At 41.1% G+C, this 19,336-nt stretch overlaps 1 protein-coding gene across 4 annotated transcripts in view; it reads left to right on the forward strand.

Annotated features, from left to right (window-relative positions):
- ANTXR1 (ANTXR cell adhesion molecule 1) overlaps positions 1-19,336 on the forward strand; it is a 244,359-nt gene that overhangs the window by 72,913 nt on the left and 152,110 nt on the right. For all 4 annotated transcript variants that reach the window (XM_032652787.1, XM_032652788.1, XM_032652790.1 and 1 more), the window contains exons 9-10: positions 6,880-6,940; positions 18,138-18,236. In XM_032652787.1, the coding sequence (XP_032508678.1) occupies positions 6,880-6,940; positions 18,138-18,236 (160 nt within the window). The remainder of the gene's footprint in view (positions 1-6,879; positions 6,941-18,137; positions 18,237-19,336) is intronic.

The following is a 19,336-nucleotide window of genomic DNA, read 5'->3' on the forward strand; positions in this document are numbered from 1 at the left end:
AAAACTCATGGGGGCAACGTTGGCAGTCCTGAAGGCATGGATGAGCCAGTTTTGGGTCCCAAGCTTCCTGGCCTTTTCTAAAAGCAATAGCCTCCGGGCTTACCCAATGTGCATTCTGCCATCAGCTATATTAGTGTAGCTGGGACCCTGCGCCCCACCCCCCAAACATATACTTTTACATTTTTCCCAAATAAAGGGGTCAAGGCCTTTTACACAGCAGGCCCATCTAGACCTTAGACATGGGAACATGATACATCTACAACATTATTGTTTAAAAAGATAAGCCATTTAAAAAGATGGAGGTGTTGAAGTAGGCCTCCTGGGAAGGCAGTCCCCAAAGACTTAATAAGAAGAGGGAGATGTTACAAAATGCTGAACATAGCCTTGTATTCAAAAGGCTATAAAAGATTAACTTAAAAGATTTAAAATTTAATTTAATTTAAAAGACCAGGAAAGATTAATGTAATAAAAGATTATATTTACAGGGAAAAAGAAAGACTGATACATAATATACTAAAATGTCAGTTAATGAAGCCATGCAGAAAGTGTGCCATTTATTTATTCAATAAGTATTTATTTAGTGCCTACTATGTGCTAGATTAGGCCTTGTGGGTACAGTGGTGGATAAAAACAAATCTCCTTGCCTTTATAGAGGTTATAGTCTGAGGAAGATAGACAATGACCAAACAATCAAAAAGATAAATATATAATTATAAACCACAGTAAGTCCTCTTAGCAATTTACACTAAAATGTGAATTAATACAGAAATATTTCATTGGTAGACTTAGATCACAAAATCCATACTGGATTTGGAGGGTGACTGGGAGAGTGAGGTTAAGGAAAACTCCTAGGTTTTCATCTTAGAGAACTAGAGAGATGTAATTGGGCAATAGATAGTTAACCACCTGTGGACCAGCCTACTTCAAGCTCCAGACATCTTTGAAGCAGAGTGTACCCTTCACAACAAGTAGGACACTAAGAAACGTGCTGTCTAGATATGTGGAAGGAAAAGGACCCTATACTATGAATGGATAAAGGAAACTGGTCTTGTATTAACACACAAAAAGTCTTCCAGCAGGAAGTGGCCAAGTAAATAAAGACTGATACTTTATTAGGGAAGGAGGCAGAGCAGTTAGGGGGGAAAAAATTAGGTATGCTTATGGTAAGGGAGGGATTCATAACAGCTCTATGCAAACATTCACAATCTTTAAGTATTCTTGAGAAATCTCTGCATAAACTCTGAACTTTATGAAAAAGGACTTTAGATTTTTAGAATCAAAAATATATATATATAAAGTTTTATATACAACCTGGACTGGTTCACAATGGATTTCACTTTTTCTTTTTAATAAATTTATTTATTGATTTTTGGCTGCGTCGGGTCTTCGTTGCTGCGCGCAGGCTTTCTCTAGTTGCGGCGAGCTGGGGCTACTCTTCGTTGCTGTGCGCGGGCTTCTCATTGCGGTGGCTTCTCTTGTTGTGGAGCACGGGGTCTAGGTGCGCTGGCTTCAGTAGTTGTGGTACGCGGGCTTAGTTGCTCTATGGCATGTGGGATCTTCCCGGACCAGGGCTTGAACCGGCGTCCCCTGCACTGGCAGGCGGATTCTTATCCACTGTGCCACCAGGGAAGTCCGATTTCACTTTAAGTCTATTAAGCAGCCCTTATTACTTGGCAAAGTTCTTTTACATCTGCTGCCTCTTTTACTCCCCCAACACTCTCATGAGGTGTGCAGGAGTGTCACTACCAGTAACAACACATGTACTTATAATAGAGTTCTTTGCAGGTTTCAAACATGCTTACCCATATATCTTCTTTTTGAAATCTGCCCAAAAGGTAGCAGGAAAATATTATTAGCCATCTTTCAGGCATTTTCAGCAAATAGGACTTAGCAAGAGGCCAGTGGTGGGTGATAGGATAGAAGCAGATTTGAGCTAACCATCTCTGCCCGAGAGTGATAGCAGTAGTGGCAGTAATAACAGCGGTAACAGTCACAGCTACCATTGTTTGAGAACCGAATACGTGTCAGACATCCTACTAAGTGCTTTACTACTAAGGTGGTTCTGAGCACATTTCTTGGTGCCTTGTTTTCATGAAGGGCGCTTTTGGCTGATGGCCCAAGGTTGTTAAATACTATTTGTTGACCAATCACATCTGTCTAGTTCTGTCTATAAAACAAAAACCTTGTCAGTTTTCCTTAATCTCACTCTTTTCCTCACTCTCTAATCCAATATGAATTTTACCACCTAAGTTCTATTGATTTTACAAACTAAATATCTCTGCATTCATGTCTATTACTCATTTTACCACCAGACAGCCCTTTGAGGTGTTTTTCTTGCTCTCATTTTACAGAAAAAGAAACTGAGATTCAGAAGTTTAATAACTTACCCAAATCCTCATGTCCAGTAAGTGATAGGGCTTGTATTTGGACATAAATCTATTTAAAGCCCAAATCTATTTTTTCTGTCTCCAGAGCCCAGGTTCTTAAGATTAAATCTACCATTATTTGAGGACTTCCAGGCCCTGTGCTATGGAGTCTGCCTGTATTATCTCATTTAATCTTCCCAACTGATCAACCTCATGCAGTCGGCGCTGTTCTTATCCCACTATTACAGATGAGGAAACAGAGACTCAGAGAGGTTATGGAACTTGCCCAAGGTCACAGTGCTCATGAGTGAGTTGACTCAAGCAATTCGACTCCAGTTTAGTTTAATACTAAATTATCAGTATGTTAAACTGTTTCCCAGAATTGGGGTTCAGACTAGTTAAAGGACTTGTCAAGGACCACAGGTCAGGTAAGTACAGGACCAGGGGCAAGACCAGGACCCAACTCCTCACGTTGGATCATGCTTGAGGCATGTGGTAGTCTTAGCCAGTCTCCATCAGAGGTCAGTTAGACTATCACCTCTGACGTCGCCCCAACCCTGTGTGAATTCTTTCCTCTCGGTCTAGTGATTTCCCTTCATCCATCTCCCAGTGCTGTGTCTCTACCTCCTCCATGGCTACCAGTGCCCAGGTCGGGGAGGGATCCTCTGCCTCCCCACCCCCATGGGTCCGGTCCCTAGGCTGATCTGCTGTCTGCTGAAGTTCGGACAGACTGATTACAGTCTGGGCTGCTAATAACCAAAGGAACCCCCCAAATCCACCCCATGCCATTGTGACTTCCTACCTTTTGAAACCAGACATTTCTAACTCATAGAAGCCACAGTCCCAGACAAGTCCTGCCCATGCCCCTCACTGATAAATTTTACTCCATTGGCTGCAATGCATCCCTTCCAGATGTTTTAAGTTAAGATTGGGAAAGCTGTGTTTTTACTGGATTGAATCACAGCCCTTGGCTGAAATTTTTTGGCCCTTTATACACTCCTTAGATTTATCAGCTAATTGCAGACACTTTGAGAGAATAATACAGCATGTGTTTATTATGACAAAACCTGTAAGTGTGTCTTTGTGGTCAAAGATTCACGGGTGTTTCCTTTACTCACCCCTGGTTAAGTGTTAGGGTTGGTTCAAAAATGTTGCTTCACGGGCTTCCCTGGTGGCTCAGTGGTTAAGAATCCTCCTGCCAGTGCAGGGGACATGGGTTCAAGGCCTGGCCCGGGAGGACCCCACATGCCGCGGAGCAACTGGGCCCATGCGCCACAACTACTGAGCCTGTGCTCTGGAGTCCGCGAGCCACAACTACTGAAGCCCGCGCACCTAGATCCCGTGCTCCACAACAAGAGAAGCCACCGCAATGAGAAGCCCGTGCACCGCAACAAACAGTAGGCCCCGCTCGCAAGAGCGAAGAGTAGCCCCTGCTCACCGCAGCTAGAGAAAACCCGTGTGCAGCAACAAAGACCCAACGCAGCCCAAAATAAATAAATCAATAAAATAAATTTAAAAAATAAAAAGAGTGGTGACCTCCCAAAAAAACAACACTGCAAGGGCTGAGTCACTTTAAAAAAAAAAAAAAATGTTGCTTCAAAGTCAGGAACTTAACATGGGTGAAGATTTCATTTATGTGTTTTGATGGAGTTTGGGGAATGGAGACAGGATAGATGCCATAGCCCAATTTTCATTCTCGGACTGTTGAAATCTTTAGTTGTAGATGATAAAGTGATTTATAAAAGGAGACAGAGGAATTTTATTTAAAACATAAAAAAAGCTTTGTGTCGTTCTAATGTCACTATTTAATAAAGTTCTCCATATGGGTTAATTCTGGATCTCCCAATGTGGCCTATTAAGAGATTTATGCCTGAAGACATGCTGAAGGACGTGCCTGCCTCTCTGAGTTATGGCAACCAGTAGCTAAGGTGGCCCTTCAGCCAGGAAGAGCCCAATGGCAGCAAACTGGGGGAAGAGGGGAGTGGACTGTCATCACAGCTCAGATAGGGCAGTTGTTATCTGGGGTATGAGTCACTGGCAAGGATCTGGATGAAGATCTTGGCAAGCCCCGGTCCTAGGATGCTGCTGCGTCTAAAGGACCGGATTGACCACCGGAAAGGCAGGATGGAAAAGCCAGAAGCGAAACATGGATGTCCAGGATACATCCTTGGGGTCCCTGATCCCCAGTCAGAATGTCAGTGAAGGGCTCAGAGGTGATGCCAGGTCCTTGGGGACCAGGGAGAACTGAGGCTGCACCTATGTTTGAGATGTTCGGTGACTGGCTAAGCCAGAGGGAGAAGAAATAAGGCAAACACTGACAAAAACGGAACAAATTGCTTTGACTGTGGAATGAGGTAGAAGCTGAAAACAGATAGAGGAATCAAAATACGAAAATGCCTTTAAATTGTAAAAGAGTCCGAAAGAATGTCAGGAAAAAAATGTCAGCTGGAAATCTGGATTTTAGAATTGTCAAGAAATACAGGCCACCCTGTGTATCCGTGGGTTCCACATCCGCAGATTCAACCAACTGGGGATCAAAAATATTGGGGGGAGAAAAATCCAGAAAGTTCCAAAAGGCAGAACTTGAATTTGCTTCGTGCTGGTAAATATTTACATTAGCATTTCCATTGTATTATGTATGATAAGCAGTCTGGAGATCATTTAAAGTATATGGAAGAATGTGTGCAGGTTATATGCAAATACTCCACCATTTTATATAAGGGACTTGGGCATCCTCTGATTTTGCTGTCCGCGGAGGTCCTGGACCAATCCTCCTGAAGATAGGGAGGACTGTGCTGCTTCTTATTACTCTCAGGTATAGAGAATTACCTAAAACACATGGCTGTGAGGAAGCCTCTTTCAATGACTGCATTTGAATGTTCTGTCATCTGTACATCAGAGAACAATTTTCTGAAGCATGTTGTTCACTTCCTTTCACAATGCTTCTCTATGAGGACGCCCAGATTTCTCTCTGGAATGGGTAAATATTATCTCTTCTGAGAAACTGGTTTGTTTTCATTCTTCAGATTGAGAATCTCATAAACATTGTCTGCCCTTCTCATTTGCTACTAGAAAGCTTAGAACTAAATCCATGAGCCACTCCTAGCAAGGAAATAAGCTCTTAATAATACATAATCCAAAAATGTATTTTTCTATGCTATTCTCACTCCTTACTTCATCTTCCCCTTATTTTCCCTTTAATCCATTTCCTCCCCTGTTGAATTTATTGTATTTTATTTGATTGTATCTTGTGGTGTGTGTGTCACTTAAGCTGGAACAAAGAAGCATATACAAGTCAATACATCCATACAAGTAAATGGGTGTTTCCCAATGCTAAAAGATGCTGTTTTCTTTTATGGACTTTACATTTTACTTCACTCTTAATTCCTTTAACAAATGCCCCTTTCATAAATAGAGAGTTTCCTTCAGGCCTCTGAACCATCTCAATTTCCAAATTAAGTAAAGCCCAAATAAAGATACTGCCTTTGCTTGGTAAATCAACTCAGTGTCCTATACTTGTTTAAAATGCTTGGTCGAAATTTTAGAATCATTATGCAATAAGAGACGGCATTCATAAATGGTGGAGAAAAACTTGAACCCTACCAGTCAGGTACCCTGCTTTTGCCAGAAAAAGCCTTCATTATTAATTCCCTGTGCGGTCACGGGGTCCTCCAGACTCTCCACTCAACCCTACAAGACTCACTTGGGGGGAAGACTACATTTCCATGTAAGTAAGGTCCTCCTAAAGAGCAAGGCACAACAAGTAGCCTTCAAAGCCCTCCCTCTCCCGCAATATTTCCACTTCTCTAACTAGAAGGGAACTCTGAGTAATCTGAGTATGCATCTCCTCTAGAGGGCTGGCCATCTCCATCCTACTTCTCCAGCTTATCTATTATCACTTGTTTTTCTACTGTTCAAGCTCCTTTGTTCCAGCTAAAGAGGTCTATGTATTTCTAGTTTCTCATCTTTGCAAATGCCACTCCCTGCTTGGACCTTAACCTTCCCCTAACTTACTCCTCCCCACTTGACTGAGTCCTACCCTCAGCACCCACCTCTTCCAGGAAGCCCTTCCCCATGTAGCAGCCCTCAGTGAGTGATTTCCCCCATGAACTCTGTAGCTCCTACCGTCTGCCGCTTCACCCTGGCACCTACCACGTAGGCTGGGCCATTGTTATTTTTCTTTTCAAGTGTAGGTCCCATTTCCTCAACTAGATGTTAAGCCTCTCTATAACTAGGACTGGTGTATCATAGACTCAATAAATATCTGCCTAAAGATCAAATGAATGAATAATTCCTATGGATTTTTGGGGATACCCAGAAGCATCTAGCACCGTGCTGGCTCATTAACTGCTTGACATTAACGATGCTAGTAAAAATGTTATCCTCCACTTACCCACCCACGACAACATAATGTCCCTGAGCCTTCCTATCTTGGTAGCTAAAAGCAAACCCCACTTTTCTGTTTTAACAAAATAAGCTGTGCTTTGACTTTTTTGATTTCCTCTCCTCCTAGATTTTGAAGAAGTCCTGCATCGAAATTCTAGCAGCTGAACCATCCACCATATGTGCAGGAGGTAAACTGACATTAAATGCTAATCGCTGTCACACAAATAATGAGAGTTTGAATTCAGGTCACGTGTTTACTTCATCAGTAGAGAAGAAGGGAGGTGGGGCAGGAAAGGGGAGGGGGGAAAAGAGGAGTAGAAACTGCTGAATAAATTTGCTTCTAGGGAAAAAAGGGAAGAAGGGATCAACATGCCAGTTGTTTGAAAGTTTGGAAAAGCCTATCTAAATTCTCTCCTTTCACGGGAACTAATTTGGGAGTACTACAGAAATACTGGATTCCCACACATCACCATCAATACCCTTCTCTGGATACAAGCGGAGTCTAACCCTACATCCTCATGGCAGCCATCACAGTGACCATAGGCCACCTCTGAAATGCTGGTATTTTTAATTATTTAATCAGTGCTGAACCTCTCTCCGTAGTTAATAGGTTGATCATAATCAATTGCTTAATCCACAATTCCTCACAAAATGTTGATAGGCTACGCCAATTATCCCAGTAAAAGGCCATTATGATTTTATCATTAATACAGCAAGCCTCTACTCAGACAAAGAGTCAGCCTTCTCTGAGTCACAGTATTTTCTCTAACTGATCAAAATCACGTTCTTACCGTTGTTTTGTATTATAATGGACTGCCTAAAATTGCAACCATTCTGGCTCTCTTTGTATAATTCCTGACAGGTTTCCCATCACTCTTATTTAAAAAGTACTGTTAGGCACCTACTGAATGCCAGGCGCTGTGGTAAGCGCTGGTGATACAGAAAGGATAAACTTTCTCTCCATGAGTTCCTGTGCTCCAGGACCTGTAGTATTTCACCGTTGAGAGTTCACTGTTAACATCGCCTTTCTAGTCTCTTAAAATACCAAGTGCCAATTATTATTTTTTTTTTTTTGTGGTACGCGGGCCTCCCACCGCCATGGCCTCTCCCGTCGCGGAGCGCAGGCTCCGGACGCGCAGGCTCAGCGGCCATGGCTCACGGGCCCAGCCGCTCCGCGGCATGTGGGATCTTCCCGGACCGGGGCACGAACCCGCGTCCCCTGCATCAGCAGGCGGACCCCCAACCACTGCGCCACCAAGGAAGCCCCCAAATGCCAATTATTAAATTGTCCTAGAAAGTATATCATGCAACCCCATAAGTAGTGAGGAAGAACTTTCAAGCTTTTTCAAACACTGTGCAGTTTTATTCTTTATGGCAAATTTTATTGGTATAAATGAGGTAATTCCTTGAGGATTCCATTCCAGCTTCTTGGCTCTATTTTAGAATAGTTGAAACACTTTTCAAGGAGTTAGATGTAGTGAATAGTGTGTGTCAACAACGAAACACTAAGTATATGTGTAGACATTTAAAGTTGTTAGCAGTACTTGGAGACTGACTATTCAGAGACGTGTAAATTTCCTGAAGAAAAGCAATCAACAAAGCTTATCTACTGACCTTTAAATACACTGCTACCTGGTAACACAGACGGCAGGAACAAATGTGGTTGCCACAAAGACAGGTCCAGGAGAACATTCTTAAGAAAAGGAATTGAAAAATCTCACCTTTGCAAATTTACAAAAGCATATGACCACATGAGCCCAGTGCCAGGAGGCTTAACTAGGGTTCATTAGCTTCAAGGTAAATCTGTCTCCACAATTTTTATAATTCCTTTACTTTAAAACAATTAGAAAACAGGGGAGTTCCTTAATTGTGAGGTTATCTCATTCATGAAGAAAAACCCCAGACTTGCAGTTTAGCAATCCTACTGGATGTTTTGCAATGTTGTACTGAATCAAAACATCTAAAGACAATGAATACAGCTTCTGTTAATTCACTAGCATAATCAGTTCCCCTCCTGTAGGGTTCTTGGGGACAGAGAAGGAATCTTATTTCTCTCCACTACCTATTGCCTAACAGAGTCCGTGGTACTTAATAGGTGGTCAATAAACGTTGACCAAATGTCTTGATTCATACATCCCTTAAACAAACAATGTACCGATTTTTGCTCATTCGACCCTTATGAACTACTTTCACCTAATCTCAAGAAGTTATCAGAACTTTGAACTATTTTAAATGAAGCAGAATTAGAAATAGCCAAAGGCAGAACAAGGCCCCCAAAGCCCACCAAATCTCGATCACTCGGATTGAGTATCTTCTTAAATAATTCTTGAATCAAAGATTAGTAAACCAAAATCTCCTTTACTTCCCACTGAGGTGTTCAAGACAATAAAAAGACCACATATGTAAACGTAATGAATACGGCACAGAAATACCAGGGTCCACAAGATCTGATCCTAGCAAATTTGTAGTTTTCAGTATGTTTCTTATGTAATGGAAAAGAAAAATAATTAACTAAAAGATATTTTTAAAGCTAAGGAAAATATAAGAAAAAATATTAAAAAGCATTAATAAACTTAAACAAATTAAAACAATTCCACTGCTTAATTATCCCAGGAGCTGTTTCTTTGGTAGAACCAATAAAATAGACAAATCTCTGGTAAATCCAATCCAAGGAATCTTTCTTTAAATATTTTTTAAATCTCTGGCTTATGTGCAATATCCCATATTTTATGGACAAACAATAGTTTCCTGTATCAGAGTAAACTATCCAATTCTATTTATTTTATTTCTTTTTTCTAACTGACATGTAGTTGATTTACAATGTTGTGTTAATTTCTGCTGTACAGAAAAGTGATTCAGTTATAACTACATATATACATTCTTTTTTATATTCTTTTCCATTATGGTTTATCACACAATATTGAATATAGTTCCCTGTGCTATACAGTAGGACCTTGTTCTATATCCATTCTATACATACTAGTTTGCATCTGCTAACCCCAGACTCCCAATCCATCCCTTCCATTTCCTTTATTTCTTATAAAAAAATTAATACAAGACACAGTGATGGGACCTAGCCTAGGTTTTGAAAAAGCAAGCTCCCACCTCTCTTGAATTAGAATCAGTAGGATTAAAACATGTAGATTAGAGAATAAGTTTACTAAGAAGAAAATAAAACTTTCACAAGATATCCTTACACCAAAAGTTCTTCCAAGGATTCCCTTAAAGGTCTGTCGCTGATCATTCCCTGGAGTAAGCGTGGCTTTCATGAAACATTGGAGGCCATTTCATTGTCCAGGGCTGTGAACTCCTGTCAAGTAGACCTAAGCATACCCCCTGTGTGATTTTCATTAGGTCACTGCAAGGAGCCAGGGCCAGGGATTTATGTGAAAGTGCTTTAAAAAGCATAAACTGTTACAACAAAGGAAGGTGACATTATTATCGTCAGTATCATTTTAATAAGGATTGAAGGTCAATATGAGAATTGTGATGTGGATAATATCACACCTAGATGAGAAAAACGTGCCTGTATGTTTCTCTACTGAAAGAAAATTGGGGAAGCCTTGGTAGAGTTCAGAGTGTCTGCAAAATGATTCATTAACTCAATACCTACTGGAGGAGAACGTGAACAAGGAAATATTGTTCATGTTTGTAAAGTATAATGCTGAGACCAAGCCCTAGACAGATCTGTGAAGAAGGTAGAACTTGCTTTCATCAAAAACCTTTCCTCTCTGCTTCCTCCCCTCACTCTCTGAATTCCTTCCCTTCCCTGGCCCCCAGAGCAGCCCCTGCTGTGGAGCCCCACCCTGGCCTGTCCACTTAAGACACGCTATGCTGATGACTGCATTCTCCCGAGACAGGGATCTCAGCTGGCTCTCACCAACAACTCAGCAACAGCCATGGTTCTGACAGCAAACAGAGCTCTGAGAGAGGCAGTGAGATAATGCACTGGGTGGACAGTAAAACTGAGATCCAACACAGATCTTTCTGTGTTGGGCTGCAAATAATAGGGTGAAATTTAATGGGACACATATAAAATGCTGAACTTGCAAATCGTCAGTTTCACGTACAAGCAGGTTTAGAGAAACCTGACTTAGTAACAGTTTGTGCAAAGAAAAAGAAAAAGCGAGGAGAAGCATAGATATCTTGAGAGCCAACAAGAATGCCTCTGACAAAAAAAACAGCTGATGCAATCTTAGAGTGCATCAGTAGCCATCCAGTGTCCAGGGCAAGAGAGCTAATACCATGCTCCACTATTCCAAGTTCAGACCATGGTTCCAAGTCCCATATTTTAAAAATGGCATTGACAAAGGCATGTTCCTAGTAGTAGTGGTGATGGAACTAGAAACCATATTAATAATTCATTCAGGATGTGAGGGCAGCCCAGCTGCAACATCTGTCACCCCATTGATAGCCAGGGTTGATTCAGCTGATCTGGCTGGCTAGGCAGGTGTCCCCTTCTTCCCTCCCATGTGTATCCCTCCTAAAGCTGCATGCTCAGTGGAAGAGGATGACCTTCCTCAATAGGGTCCATTCTTCAGTCAAGGATGTACAAGTAGCTGTGCTCCCCTGCTACAACCTCCGAACAAGCTTTCAAGGTCCATTTACAGGAGAACACAGGATAGTCAAGCTTCCAAGACTCCAGTCACTGATTCTTTCCTCCCTTGCTTCCTTCCTTCCTTCCTTCTTCCCTCCCTTCCTTCTTTCTTTCCATCACTTCTTAATGTCTACTATGTACCAAGCAATATGAAAAGATGTGAGTACCAACATGCGTGCTTGGTCCCAACCCCCCATGAAACTCACAGTCTGCTCTAGGAGATAGTCATATGTTCAGACAAATTACAAAACCACGCATGAAGCACTATAGCAGAGATCTGCTCAAAGAGGTGCTAATGAGATGCTTGTGGGATGAGGAAGGACCAGAGTGACCACAGAGATTTAGACAAAGAATTGAGACACTCACAAGGATATTTGGAGAATTCCCATGCAGAAAGGAATAATTAGGCTTACTACAAATAGCTTCAGGAGACCACCATGGAGAGATTGGGGAGGAATTCAAGGAGGCGGGTTTTGGCTTAACACACGCAACTTTTACAACTAAAGCTTTCCGACAATGGAGTAGATGCTTTCAACTTTCCACCCCCAGAATTACGTGAGCAACAGCAGAATGGCCATCTGTAACCACGTGCTATACAGAGAAACCCTTTTTGGGTCTCCTTTATAACTTTAAGTTTCTAAAGACTTAATTCAACTTCAGCTAAGATATTAATGGCTGATTATTTGTTTAATGGCTAAAGAAAAAAGTATACTTGGAACTATTTTGCATTTTAACAGGAAATCTTAATGCGAAGAGGAGGTAAGCGTCTGCCCTAAAAATAAGGATTTCAATCAGTGTCATGAGTGAAACTATTTGGAGAGAGAGCCATCCCCAAACTCCTCCACTGCCAGAGGTTATAAGCTGGCAGCCAACAAGCCCTGTCTGGTCTGCACATATGTTCTTTTTGACTCACACTGCAATTAAAAAAAAAAAAATTATTGCTAACATTTAAAAGTCTGATCGCACCTAAAAATTCAGATTTTTGTCTTGTATTGAAAAATCAGATCTAGTAACATTGGGCCTGTATTTATTGCAAGATAATGATTATTAGAGACTGAATAACTTCCCTTTAAAAGAAGCATGTACTCTTTCCAGTTTACCATACTCTCCACCACTCCCCATTATCCCAATACCCAGGTCAAGCATATGGTTGCCGTTGAGCATGGCGCTTACGGCACTGTACTTACAGTTCCTGTTCTAAAATATGTAGGAAGTCACCTGCTCTGTGGAGAGCCTTTATAGCACCTTTGACATTACCTGCATTTAAATAATTCTGCTTCCCTTCCAATACAGACTCTTTTTTAAAGTTCCTAATTAAATGTTTTTGCAGATGAGCCTCTGTGTAATTAGGAAAATTGATCCATTGTTAGATTGGCCCTGCCTAGTTCAGCGCCTCTTTAGGAAATGCATCGTCTTGTCTAAGCACAATTTTCCTCTGGTCCCACACTGTTGGCCTCAGGCTTGAATAGCTCACAGTGTTTTATGTAAGCAAATACTCCAGGAAGGAACTAATTGGAATTAAGTGTGCAACCTGCCAACTGCTCTACATTTAAAGTTCTTTTCCTCCAGAAATGGAAGGAGATTGTCATTAGCGCCTTACATTGTCATTTCAGAAGCAATTGTATTATTCCTACTCTGTTGTTTCCTGTTGTTCGTAATAAAATTGGGTAAGTGAGCACAAAGGAAGGTACTTGTAGGTGGCATGTTTACCATTTGGAAATTAGATGCTTAAACCAGACACATTTAAGCAACATCAAAAAGTGGTTTCATTTCTTTCACTTTTCACTGTTTTTCAAAGAGCTCATGTTGGCCCATAGGCACCTCTTCTGAATCAATTGTTTAATCCTCTCCTTGGTCTTCATTTTCATTAAGAGATATTTCTATTTGAAGGAGGGGCTCTCATACATTGTTGGTGGAAATGCAAAATGGTACAATCACTTTGGAAAACAGTTCTGACAGTCTCTCAAAACATTAAATATACACTAACCACATGACCTAGCTGTTCTACTCCTAGGTGTTTACCCAAGGGAAAAAAAATAAAATCTATGTCCTGGCACAGACTTGTACATAAATGTTTATAACTGCTCTATTTTTAAGAGCCAGAAACTGTGAACAACTCAAATGTTCATCAACACATGAATGGATAAAACTGTGGTTTTCATACAATGAATAATAGTCAGCAGTAAAAAGAAATAGACTATGTATAAACCTCAAAATAATTATGGATGAGTCTTAAAATAATTATGCTCAGTAAAAAAAGCCAGACCAAAAAAAAAAAATACTTACTATATGATTCCATTTGCATAAAATTCTAGAGAGTGCAAACCAGTCTACAACAACAGAGAGCAGATCAGTGGTCGCATGGTGTGGGGCAGGGCAGGAGGAAGAGATTACAAAGGGGCACATGGAAACTTCTGAGGGTGGTGGATGTGTTCACCATCTTTATTGTGGTATCACCCCATGATTGTATACCTATGTCAAAACTTATCGAATTATACACTTTACATACAACTTACTGTATGTCAGTTATACCTCACTAAAATTCTTATAAGTAAATAGCTATAAAATAAAAACCTTAGAGTAAGTTAGGCATCAGAAAGCACTTAATACACATCCAGCTCTATATTATATTTTAGATGTTACATGTTACAATAGCATTTAATAGGAGAGCAAATTGAAGCTAACTCTCAAGATGGAACTATCACTAATTTTGCACAAAAGTCTTAGGTGACCAGAGCAAATGGTGAATATACAGATGTCTCATTTTCAGGTACAGTGGTTGATAGGTGATCTTTACTGAGGTCATCGCAAAACTATGTGTTCACATTTCCAAAAAAAAAAACAAAAAAGCAAAAAAAGGGAACAGAATAAGTTTATCAAACTATTCATTGACCTTAAGTTTTTTCTTTTTTAAAATTGAGCTACAATTCACATATCCTAAAATTCACCCTTTCAAAGAGTACGATTCAGTAATGTCTAATATACTCACAAAGTTGTACAACCATAGCCACTGTGTAATTCCAGAATATGTTCATTATCCTGAAAAGAAACCCTGTACGCATTAAGCAGTCACTCCCCATTCCTTCCTCTCCCCAACCCTGGCCAGTCAATTTTCTGTCTCTCTGGATTTGCTAATCTGCACTATTCACATGGAAATGAAATGGAATAAAATCATACGATAGATGGACTTTCATGTCTGGTTTCTTTCATTGGGCATAACGTTTTCAAGATTCATCCATGTCATAGCACGTGTCAGAACTTGTTACTTTTTATGGGTAAATAATATTCCATTGTGTGAATACCATATTCCTCATTTGGTGGATACTTGGGTTGTTTCCACTTTTTTGGCTATTGTGAATGATGCTATTATATATGTACAAGTTTTTGTGTAGACATATGTTTTCAATTCTCTTGAGTATAGGATGGGATTTCTGGGTCACATGGTAATTCTATGTTTAACTTTCTGAGGAATTGCCAAACTACTTTACAAAACAGCTGCACCAATTTACATTCCCACCAGCAATGTATGAGGCTTCTCGTTTCTTCACCAACACTTATTATTGTCCACCTCTTTTATTATAGTCATTCTAGTGAGTGTGGAGTGGTTTTGATTTGCATTTTCCTAATAACCAATGACGCTGAGCATCTTTTCATTCAATGACCTGATGAAGCCTCAGAAAACAAACAGGGTTAGATCTGACTGGTACCTGAATAAATGACCACCTTCTCCTCCCCTTTCTCCCTTTCTATACCAAGATGTCATTTATTTGTTCGTTAAACGAGCTTACACTGAGACTGACTCAGCCCTGGGTGAGGCACAGCCAAAGATTCTAAAGAAATAGATATGATGGCCTCTCCCATCAGGAAGCTTAAATTATAATTGAGAATAAAGTGACAAAAGAATCATAATAAACATATACCTTAAAGATAACTTAAAGAATATGTATCTTAAAAGATTAGGTAAAAGATCATTTCCAAGTAGAAATTCCTCCCTAATGCCCTCCAGTCCCTAGGCACTCCTTGTAGGAGCTGTAAACCAACATGCACGCTGCCTAAAAACACTTAGATGTACGTATGGTGAGAGACAGGTTCAGGGCTTTGTGAACAAACTGAATTAAATCAGTATGTCCTGGTTCTGGTGTGTCCTGGCTCTCTCTTGCTGACAGATTCACTTGACAGGGTTTTGTTACATACCTTCTACGTGTGAAGGGCTGACATTCCAGTCGGGCTGCCGGGGCAGATACTCAGGCGCTTCTGGAGGCCAAATGTGCATCCTCACATAGAAACTGGTGGGAGCTCGCCTCTGCTCTGGTGTGCCTCCCAGGGCATCCTTTCCTTCATCTGCTCCCCGCGCCTCGGGGGTTAGATTGCTCCGTCTCCACCATGGCTGTCCCTGGGTTTCTGCTGTCTTCCTCCCTAACACCCTGAGGGCTGGCCAAGCAGCCATGCCGGCATCCTCTTTCACTGAGGACTCAGCAGCAGAACTGGTTATGCTAGGACACGGTGTTAGAGAAGAGAGCTGGCACATGGCCTGCGTTTCCAGAATCTTCTCTCCTTCCACTGATCTTTGAGGAGACAGTAGGCAGAGCAGTGAGGCAGAAAACATTTGCAAGCAGCAAAAGCATCCAATGGCAGACTTCTGGATGTCTAGCGTTCAGACTAAAACCAGAAATGGGTATCTATAGGCTAAATTGAGTAAACAAGATGCAATAAGATTCTTCCACAATGCTTGACACCTAATAGAATGCTTGTTGAACCAACTGTGTCATCAGTCACATGCCAGGCAGACATCTAAAGAAAACCATCTAGTCCATCCTTCTAAACTTAGCAATCATATATATGCATCAACATGCATATCTAAATCCTTAATACTCATAGGACTATGGTCCTGAAAAACCATAGTTAAGTTCTGAACCTTAATATAGTTCAAAACTACGGCAGTGAATGCTGGTGGGTACAAGTCCCAGTTTTGCTGCTTACCAGTTACAGATTGCATGATCTTGGGCAAGTCATTTACAACGTCAAAAATCTCAATTTCCTTACAGGGAAGGTCGTTGATACCTCTAAACAGCATTCTGTTCTAACTTGTTTCTCCTTGTGGCACACTTAGTGCCTCCGGCTTCTTTTACTTCGGTTTTGGTTTCCTGCTTCCCAGCTGGGCCAGCTCCATTTTTCTGCAAAATGGACAAGCCTGTGTAAAGTAAAAATAAAATAAGCTTTTTAAAAAATCACAATGTCAATCTCTAAATGAGTCATATGTCACAAGACATTTTAGCATAACAGTAAAGAACATGATGGCTGAGTCCTAAGGCGTTTGATACTTGGCAGACCTGGATTCCAGTTCTGATTCTGACAGCTACCAGCCGTGTGATCTTGGACAAGTTACTTAACCTCACTACGCTTGGTTTTCTCATTTGTACCTCCCTGTGGTGAGGTTTAAGTGACATCAGACATATACAATGCTTCGCACAGGGCCTGGCACACAAAGAGGGAGCAATTGATATCAGTTATTATTCTCTTGGCAAACATGATCTCTAAATTAGTTTCCCCAGAATGAAGGTGACATAGATGCATGACATTTATTAAAGTTTGGAAGAGTCCCATATGCCAGTCCTTTAATTCCATTCATCCTCTGGTGAAAATCTCCATCTGGATAGCAATTTACACTTCCAGATCCACTTTCACAAATACTGCGTTTTAACCTCTAACTTTTAGTCTTTTTCTTTTTTATATGCCACACAGCATTATCCCAAGCCCCAATTTTTACACACAAAAAGATGACAAAAATCAAAGAAAATGGAGTATTGGCTATTAGTTACCATCAAACTTAAGCAAATATTCCTAAACATTTAATGAATTAATTAGCTGGTTTTTTCCCTTAGTAAGACTAGTATAGAGGATCATTATTTTTGCTTTATCAATGTTTTATTAACGTGTTAATTCACCATGAATTATGCCAACATGAAATTAACATGCAGGGCTAGAGACCCGCAGAGATATATTATCTCCTCTACTTTGACAGAAGAGAGTTCTAAGTGCACTAAGGGCCAATGTCAGTTCAAACGGGCAATGCTTGCTGACTCCTAAGCAAGATTTCGATCCCCTGCTGAGTACAATTATTCCTACATAACACTAGGTGCTCCTACTGTGTGCCCTGCAGAGACAGGAGAGCTGAAGCTGCATCAAACAATTTCTAAACATAAAGGAATGTTTTCTAGTTGTGGAAGAAAAGACAAAAGAACAACACCAGACAGTACATAATCACATGCTACACTATTCGGGACAGACTGTGAATGCCCACAGGTAGTGGTTTTCAAAAACGCTAGGCACCTGGAGTTCTAAATAAATCCTTTCCTCAGCATCCAATATGTAAAAGAGACACAAGAGGATTGAAGAAGTGGAGAGTCCCTCCCCCGTGGCCTTCTGGTGGCAGAGATCACAGGTTTTAAAACTGCCAGGACTTGAGAGATGGGTAAGGTTTGCAGGACACAGGTGGGGGGGGGGGGTGGGGGAGGCATTCCAGCTAGGAGGAAGAGTAAAGGGAAAGGCAAGGTGGAAATTCAAAGTAAGAAGTTCTCTGCCAACCTGGTGAACAACTAGTGAGAAGGTAGTGAATAGGTGTTAAAAGGCTCCCACACGATGCTTCTGTTTCCCAGCCTGAACTGATTTTTTTAATATTTTAAGCCTGGTGAAATAGTTAACAGACTCCCTAAACCAGGGCAGATGGGAAACTTAAGGTTAACGGTGTGCAGTCCATGAAGGTGTCGTGTCATTATTCTTTGTTTCAGAATCATTTCAAGTAGTTGTCAGAGGTAACGGCTTCCGACACGCCCGCAACGTGGACAGGGTCCTCTGCAGCTTCAAGATCAACGAGTCAGTGACGCTCAGTAAGTTCTCGTGGAGTTTGGGGGTTTCTACCACCTGCTTCGCCTGCTTCGGGGAAGGGCTCCCCAGCCCCATCTTCTAGCGAGGCCACACACAGGAAACTACAGAGAAGGGTCTTCCCTGCTAGAAAGGCCACCAGCAAGGGCATAGCTAGCCGCTGCGGCGCCCTTGCTCCCATCAGGAGAGGCGGCAGGCACTTGTTTTCCAATCCACCAGCATTTGTACCAAGTTCAAAACTCTCAGCCGTCAGTGCAGGCCCTGGCTGCTTAGGGCTTACGAAGCTTGATGTTCCTTAACAAGGTATTCGGGACTCTCAAGCACAAGAGGGAAAAATAAATGGTCTAAATGTATTAATTCTGAGTAAACTAAAAGCCAGACTGTGCGACTTGCATGTGTAGATTCTGGAAGTTTGTTCAATCTGGATGATTCTTGCTTTGGAGTCGCCAAAAAGCTCTCATCAGGGTGAATACCTGACCTGAAATACAGGCATATGGAAGTAAAACTAAGTGCATTTCATGGGAAAAAAAATGACTTGTCATAACATTGGCACTTTCGCAAGACATTTGTAGCAGGCAAGTTCTTAATTTAAAGACGTGTGTGATTCAGATTGCTGTCCAGGAAAGATGGGGAGACAGATGATGGAAAGACAAATGCCAGGAGCCCTGGTTATTATTTACATCTGGCATTCATCACACAGATAATTATTGGTTCAGTATCTCCAGCGATAAACCGTAACAACATACTGTATTTTCTGTAGTGCTATGACATTTTAAATACCACACATCTTTTTGCCACAGCTGCCCTGGGAGGTAGAAAGAGCAAAGAGGAAGGAAAGGATACTCAAGCTTATTGACTAACCATTCACGCTAGTTTGGTCCTCCTGATAGCGTTACGGAGTAGGTACTATACTGTTTTTAAAAAGGAAGAATTGAAGGGTATGCCTTTTCCCCTCTATAGCATCTTGAAACCCACTTCAATATTTAAACAGGTATGCAATGGCATCTTTACAAACATCTGGGATTCCTGAATTTGGAATAATTCCAAAGATTTGAAACAGTTAATTTTTCTTGATACTTGGAAATGCCCTCACATATCCAAAGAG

This window comes from Phocoena sinus, chromosome 13, assembly GCF_008692025.1.
Source record: "Phocoena sinus isolate mPhoSin1 chromosome 13, mPhoSin1.pri, whole genome shotgun sequence".
NCBI lineage: Eukaryota > Metazoa > Chordata > Mammalia > Artiodactyla > Phocoenidae > Phocoena > Phocoena sinus.